General features: G+C 33.2%; 1 protein-coding gene across 1 annotated transcript; it reads left to right on the forward strand.

Annotated features, from left to right (window-relative positions):
* Window positions 1-942: 942 nt before the first annotated feature.
* Window positions 943-3,443, forward strand: LOC133321639 (dual specificity protein phosphatase MPK-4-like). Its single transcript, XM_061530721.1, has 6 exons — window positions 943-1,060; window positions 1,128-1,259; window positions 2,191-2,290; window positions 2,358-2,593; window positions 2,652-3,134; window positions 3,334-3,443. The coding sequence occupies exons 1-6, from the start codon at window positions 943-945 to the stop codon at window positions 3,435-3,437; spliced, it is 1,173 nt and encodes a 390-aa protein (XP_061386705.1). The 3' UTR covers window positions 3,438-3,443.
* Window positions 3,444-7,993: the final 4,550 nt, after the last annotated feature.

Raw genomic sequence — 7,993 nt, forward strand, 5'->3', positions numbered from 1 at the left:
TTGCCCCAATTTATGTAGTGTTTTTGTTCATTGTGTGGACGAATTATTATGTCCAATAAAAACCTACTAAGCGAGCTCATTTAGGCAGGTATAACCATTTTAATACTTGTGAGATAAGAGCCTATATTGGCATTATTTTTATCCACATAAAAAAGGGTAAAAGTCATAAAATTTAATGAATCCTAAAATTTATGAATTATAGTTAATGTTTCATTCTTATCTCGTGTTTTTATTCTTAAGAAAATTATGTCAATAAACTGTTTTTGATTTGTTTGTTAAAAATAATATGATGTTCTGATTGTTTTTGTGAGAGAGGAGAGTTAGGATATTGTAATGAGGTGAGTGTATGTGGAATTCGGGGCCCTTTAAATGTTGATGTGTTAATAGGATCTAAGGGTCAAGGTAGGGTGGGCAAGTGTGGGAGTAAAACCACCAATCTCCCTTGTTTCCGGTGTACCAGGTGTTTGTGTTGTATAGTTTTGTCTTTATTTATGTTTGTCGAAATAAGAATTTAATTGTTCGTCCTCTAGGACTATTGGTGTCTGGGATGGAACCGCCCTGATTATTGGCTCCTGAGCTAGCGGCCACAGATACACCAATAGTGCCGAAGTAGGTGGCACGTAACAGATTCTTTTAAACAAGAGTGAAGTTAACGGCTAAAAGTTCCGAAGTAAGAAGCAATCGTTATCGGCAATTTTCGATTAATATCCCCCCAAGCTGTCACACGAATGATTTTCTATCGACAGCTCGAAAATTATCAAAATTAATTTGTTGTCAACGTTATCGGCATTGCTTCCATAGGTCCTAAAACAATTGTGTTTATAAATAAAATTTATTTCTATTACAAGACAACTTGTGTGGATAGGATATAGATGTGCCTCCAAAGAGTCCAGTTCTTCCCAGATTAGAAAAAATTAAATTAATTAAAAATTAGTAGCAAAAATGTGTGAAAATCCAATAAATCCCAAACAAAAACTACGAGATACAGGCAATTTATGCCGTGAAGATTTCGATGGTGGACCCATAAGTTTGGATGAAATCGAGCCGGGACTATATTTGGGTAAGTGGAATAAACTTATATAAAATTTGTATATAAATTTAATTATTTTCATTCATAAAATTTACAGGAAATTTAACTGCTGCTACCCATATGGAAACTTTGCGTTCATTTAATATTTCGTATATATTAACGCTGGACTCAATACCATTGCCACAGCACATAACGGAGGCATCATTCCTAACCACAAAATATATACACAGTAAGTTTTACCCATTTATGTATTAATGGACATTGTATATAAATCATGCTTATGTATATTTGTACGTCATTCACTACGTGGGATGGTTTCGATTGTCGGTATATGTCAATCAAACTTGTTCGAATTTCGTAATATAGACCCAATAATAATAATAATGTTGTGAATGAATGTTTACAAAATCCGTTGAAGGATATCAATTTCATTGTGTAGGCCGGATATTACAATATTGACCGGATATTACAAAAGGCTATTTTTTTCCAATAAATTAAAGGCCAAGAGGCGTAGATTTTTAAAATAATTTTTTTCCCACAAATTAAAGGCCAATAGGCGAGGATTTTTAAGGTAAAAATTGTCAATAACCTAAAAACCAATAGGCCTGGATTTTTAAAGTAAATTTTTTCCAACAACCCAAAGGCCAAGAGGCGTAGATTTTTAAAATAAATTTTTTCCCACAAATTAAAGGCCAATAGGCGAAGATTTTTAAGGTAAAAATTTTCAATAACCTAAAAACCAATAGGCGTGGATTTTTAAAATAAATTTTTTCCCACAAATTAAAGGCCAATAGGCGAGGATTTTTAAGGTAAAAATTTTCAATAACCCAAAATACCTATAGGTGGGGATTTTTAAAGTAAATTTTTTCCATCAACCTAATAACCTATAGGTGGGGATTTTTTCAACAACCAAAATACCTATAGGTGGGGATTTTTAAAGTAAATTTTTTCCAACAACCTAAAGACCTATAGGTGGGGATTTTTTAAGTAAATTTTTTTCAACAACCTAAAGACCTATAGGTGGGGATTTTTTAAGTAAATTTTTTCCAACAACCCCAACAACCTAAAGACCTATAGGTGGGGATTTTTAAAGTAAAATTTTTCCAACAGCCTAAATACCTATAGATGGGGATTTTTAAAATTACTTTCTTCTCTTTTAGTCGCCGACATGCCCAAGGAAGATATTTTACATCATCTCAATACTTGCTATGATTTCATCAATGAAGCTCTTACAACAGGCCATAACATTCTGGTGCATTGGTAAGTGTTAATGTCCATTTGTTTTTAATGAAATTCCAATTTATAAACTATGTCTCCCTCTTTTAAGTTATTTTGGTGTTAGTCGCAGTTCATCCGCAGTTATTGCCTATATTATGAAACGTCACAATATGGACTACAACACAGCCTATGATTTCGTAAAATCGAAACGGCGTTTTGTACAACCAAATGCTGGATTTGCTGCTCAATTGAAATTATGGCATCGCATGGGTTGCAACATCGATCCACACTATCAAAAATATAAAATCTATCGTTTACGTTTGGCTGGTGATCAGGTGCGGAAAGGTAAGATGTATTTCGTAATTTTTTTGAGAGTTAAAAATCTAAAAAGTGTACATTACAGCCAAAATTCTTCCACCCAATTTCAATGATCTGATAAAACCCGATCCAGCAATAACTCAAGAAAATCCCGAACCCATTGTTTACCGTTGTCGCAAGTGTCGTCGTGTTTTGGCATCAAAATCAAATGTTTTACAGCACACGGCTAAAAATGTGGCACAAGAAAAAGTCAACGATAATGGTAATACAACTATGATGAGTGCAGATAAAACCACAGACCAAACAACTGGAACAGGTGTTGGTGGTGGTGGCGGCGGGGCTCCCCGGCTGTTGGAACAAATTGCCCAGCAAATACGTAAAGTTTCATTGTCATCACCAACAACGGGCGGTGAGGAGGGAACACAACAAAATACCCCCCTCACCTATTGTCAGAATATTTTATTTGTCGAACCAATTGCCTGGATGAAACATATTGGCAATAATACCCAAGGACGTTTGAATTGTCCCAAGTGTGATCAGAAATTGGGAAATTATAGTTGGATAAATGGTGAGTATAATGAAGAAATATTCAAAATATCTTTCAATAGATCGGGAAATATCAATGTTAAAGGCATAGACAGTTTGGAAATTTGGGATACGATCTTGAAAATAACAAAAATTAAAATGGAGACAAAATTCAAGTAAAGAATTTAATGCCATATCAAACTAATTTTAATTTTTTATCTTCCCTCTCTCTCTCTCTGTAGGTTGTCAATGCCCCTGTGGCGAAGAAGTATCACCAGCATTTTATATGATACCTTCCAAAGTTGAACTCTCCAAGGCTGTTCAAAATGTACAAACCACTTTGTAAAGCAAACAAAATTCTTATTTTTATTTTATTTTAATTGGAATTTATGTGTTTAATAATATGGTTATTATATATGTATGTACATTATTATATTTTTGTCTTGAAAAAAAGAAACCAAAACCAAAATGCTTCCATATTGTTGTGGTTATAAAAAACATAGATATTCCTAAATGATTAGATTTATGGAACTATTTTGCGCTTTTAATTTTCAAAAAACAAATACGCTTGTTGTGATAATTTATATAGTAATTGAAAACAAAATCAGATATATATTTTTTGGCTGGCCCAAGGTCCATTGACTCAATACGTCCTTGTTTTATTGAAAATGAAAATTTCCATTTTTTAATTTCAAAAAATTGAAACGGGTATTTTAATTAATACATTTTTATTATTTATTTATTTTTTTTTTTTTTTTTTGAATATTAATAAAAAACGAGTTTAAGGGATTGAGAGAAAGTCTCTCTCTCTCTCCCTAAATAATTTATTTTATCCTTGAATTTATATACCCTATTTCAAATAGGCCTACTCTAATTCAACAAATCAGCAAAAGTTTTATAATCAAATATCGCTACTCCAATTCCACAAGGACAGTATTATGAAAATTTCAAAAAAAAAACTATACAATTTAATACTCAAAATAAAATAAATAATAAATACTCAAAATATTTAAAATAAACATTAAAAAAGTAATATCAAATGTTTTTTATAATATATAAATGTAACAAAAAAACTTATACGGTATCAACTGCTTAAAGCAATAACAAATAATGTTTAAATGTTTATTGTAATATTTATTTTTTATATATTACAAATTATTACTTCAAAACAATTTAATGTTAATGCTAAAATCAGAAATTGTATAAATGTGAATAAAAAAATCAAAATGGGTTTTCTATAAAAAAAAATATAGATTAAAAGGAATTAATAATTTTTCAAATTTGTGTCTTAATAATGAAATTTTTTGTCTTAATGCTAATGCATATATGACCGTATCTATATATTAAAAAATAAAGCAATAATATATTTGTGTATAATTCTGAGGTTTTCTGTGGGGGGTTTATTTTGAAAAAGATTTTAACTTTTGTTTAAAGTCAGGTTTATACAGGGTGAGATGAAAAAACTGTAACCATCTTCTGACTGCTGTCATTTTTAAGTCACTCGTCCGACAGTTGTTAATATTATTCCAGTGACAACTCATAATTGTTCCGTTCCAGAATAGAAGATTCTACAAATTTTACAAGTTTTTCAGCTTTTTACTCGAGAACCGTTCCTGAATCCACAAAACTAGTAAAATGTTCAACAAATAATGTTCGAAAAATAATGAAGCGACTTGATCGAAACCCGGGTTGCAGTGGCCGAAAAATGGCTTGTGAGCTGAACATATCGCAATATTCCACATTCGCAAATATTGAAAAATGAGCTGAAATGAGCCATTGAAATTCCAAAAAGTACAAGAACTTACACCGCAACAGAAAGAAAATAGACTCAAAAGAGCTAAAGAGTTGCTTCGCTTGACTGCCGAATTTGGTTACTCCGATGAGAAAACATTCGTTGTCCAGTAGTTTGTAAACAAACAAAATGATCGTGTATACTTGCTAAAGAGGTTAGCTGAAAATGTCACTAGAACTCAAGCGCCGGCTATGGTGATGGAGTGGGCCGCCATAACAGCCGATGGTCGCTCTCCGCTCATATAAATCGACCATCAGAATAAATGCCGAATGTTCGAAAATGGAACCCTTTGGCACACCCACACAAAATGGTACAAATTTGGCTGAAAGTTGTTTTTATAATATCATGCGAAATTATCTTCCGATTTGAACTATACTTTGCACAACCAAATCTACTTCTAGGATGAGACCCGTTGGTTCACTCCTTTTGGTATTTTCCACACAAAAAGTGGTCAAAATTTTGCTAAAAATTTATTTTATAATATCATTTGAACGAAATATGCGATGTTGAAACATGGGACTTATCGGCCCACTCTTTCTAGTAATTTCCCTACAAATAGCCAAAATTTTGAAAACTTGCACATCCCATATAAAGCGAACGGAATATTCAATTTCATTGAAACTTTTCACATCATAATATGTTGATTATGTCCGAAAATAGGACCCATCCGTCCACTTCTTCTGGTACCTCCCCCACAAAGGGTCAAAATTTTGAAAAAAAGTGTACATCTCATATGAAGCGAATGAAATATGCAATTTCATCGTACGTTATTTTATAATATAACGCCAACGGACTATTAGATTTGAACTAAAATTTGCATGAGTTAATATTTTAACTATGACTGTATAAAGCATTTTAGCACGACATAGCCCCGATATTAAAAATTCCCTTCAATTATTTTAGGTATTTTGCGTGTCCACCTATAAAAAGTTCGTTTTTACTCGTTTATACGGGAACAAAACATATATAAATTTACTTTTGAACGTCTTGACTCACATTGAACGTAAAAACGCTTAACGCTCACACTGTATCTTATCGCTTTCCGCTTAAGCTTTGCAATCATATGTTTTTTATTATGCTTTCCCTATGCACGCACACACATGTTCTCACCGACATATGTCAGTGTTGACAGTTGTGTCAAATGCAAAGGCTGGTTCGTTTCGTTCGTTGGCTGGAGTGATAAAATCGTTTGGGGCGGATAAAAAACAGAACAGACGTTGCGTGAATAAAAAAAAATCAAGTGAAATATTGAAAGGAAAATGATAAAACAAACACCAAAGGAATAAAAAAAATAATAATAACCAATAATAATAAAAGTGTAAATAAATAGCGTGTATAAACAAATATAATTAAGTGATTGGCGTTCGGGGGATTATAAGGCAAGAGCAGCAACAACATCGTCGTCGTATGGTTGGTTATATGAAGGTGATTTTTATGTCACATAATCTATAGGGAATACTGCTTGCTGCTAAAACGGCCCTTTAACAAGGTATTAGTTGGGCCTTATCATTTCTGTGGGACCTCACAGAAATTGTTCGTTCATTTACCGGTAACTCTGCCGGTCGGAAATATCAAATTCACAAAGGTAAATTATTGAGAATTGTGAAAAAAGAAAGAAATAGTTTTGTTGACTATGCTAGGTATGGTTGTTAGTATGCTTGTTTGTATATATATTGCACATTAATGGTCTTATCAATTTTTTCTTTGCTAGATTTGCGAATGTTGGGTCTCTTATCAAAGAAGCAAAGTATTTTCAATTATCAACACCAAAAACACTATAACAATTAAATGTTAATAACAAATGCAATTACAATGACCGGAGAGGGGGCAATCTTTGAGTATTTCCAAAAGTGGGTTTAAGGAAATTTAGGGAAAATACGCAACAGTCTTCCATTTCTCTATAGCCATGCTTGCTGCCAAGTGATGTAACTACTAAACGGATGTTATTACTGATTGATTGAAAAAATGTCAATACAATATAAACAAAATGTGAGTCGGGAAAAATTAACTGGTTGCTATTGGCAACTGTTGTCGACAACTATTTGTTGTTGTTAACTCCCAAACTTCGTCGATGTGTTCCTCGAATCTGTTGTCGACAACTATTTGTTGTTGTTAACTCCCAAACTTCGCCGATGTGTTCCTCGAATCTGTTAATTTTTTTAGTTATTGTGTTAATGCCAAATGAATTCACTGCTGCATTTATCCAACAGATGATTATGTGCGACGCCCCAGATTTTTTCGCCTGTTGACAACAACAGGTTGTTGTCGCTTGCACAATTCCACTCCCAGCCCCCCTTCCAAGCTTCTGTTTAACTCTTCTTTTGGGTTCCGCGCTTCGACCACACATTGATTTAAATGAATATCACAGACGTCAACAGAAAACATTAAATTAAATTGCTCAATCAAATGTTTAAACATACATAGTATGTGTGTTTATGTATTACTAATATATACTATATAGTATGCTGGTGTGTGCGTTTATGACAGACTGACTTATTCTGTGCCTAGAATTGCAATTTAATCGTTTAAATGGTAGTTTTTTTTTGTTATTCATATAGTGTTGTTCACAGATGTTAATATTATTTATTCCAATTTTAGTTATTCTAACAAATGTGTGAAGGAATTTTTTTGATGAAATATTTCGTCACCAAAAAGGGGCGTTTTGGAACTATAAATAGATTGTAAACAATAAGAGAAGGTATTACTTAATTCCGCAGTGGGGACACTGCGTGTCACTCAAAATTATATTTGTATGGAAGCTGAAAAGTAGACTTTGTCCAGACTATTAGAACAACAAAATGTGTTGTTGTTGTAGCAGTTTATATGAATTGTATATTTTCTGTTTAAATTTCCTCCAGTTCTGTCTCCAGATTTAAAAAATGCAGCTACCTCCACTGGCTGTAACCACAGATCTTCCGGAGTTAGGTGAGTAGATTTGGCTGGGCAATTGAATAAGTGCCGTGTGGTATTATGTCCCGTACCACATGCTGGGCAGACATCCTGCACCTGGTCATCAATCCGTGCCCAATATGAATTGAGAAGTCTGCACCATCCAGAAAGTAACTGGGTCAAAACTACTCTGGTTTGTCTGGGCAGCTGACGTTCTTCAG

The sequence above is a fragment of the Musca vetustissima genome, unplaced genomic scaffold (genome assembly GCF_032173495.1).
Source record: "Musca vetustissima isolate MV318-11 ecotype Yass unplaced genomic scaffold, APGP_CSIRO_Mvet_v1 utg54033, whole genome shotgun sequence".
In the NCBI taxonomy this organism is placed as follows: Eukaryota; Metazoa; Arthropoda; class Insecta; order Diptera; family Muscidae; genus Musca; species Musca vetustissima.

Coding starts and splice junctions, on each gene's coding strand:
- LOC133321639 (XM_061530721.1), top strand. CDS start 943: ATGTGTGAAAATCCAATAAATCCCAAACAAAAACTACGAGATACAGGC. Junction 1,061..1,127: donor CGAGCCGGGACTATATTTGG/GTAAGTGGAATA, acceptor TAAAATTTACAG/GAAATTTAACTGCTGCTACC. Junction 2,291..2,357: donor CATAACATTCTGGTGCATTG/GTAAGTGTTAAT, acceptor CCCTCTTTTAAG/TTATTTTGGTGTTAGTCGCA.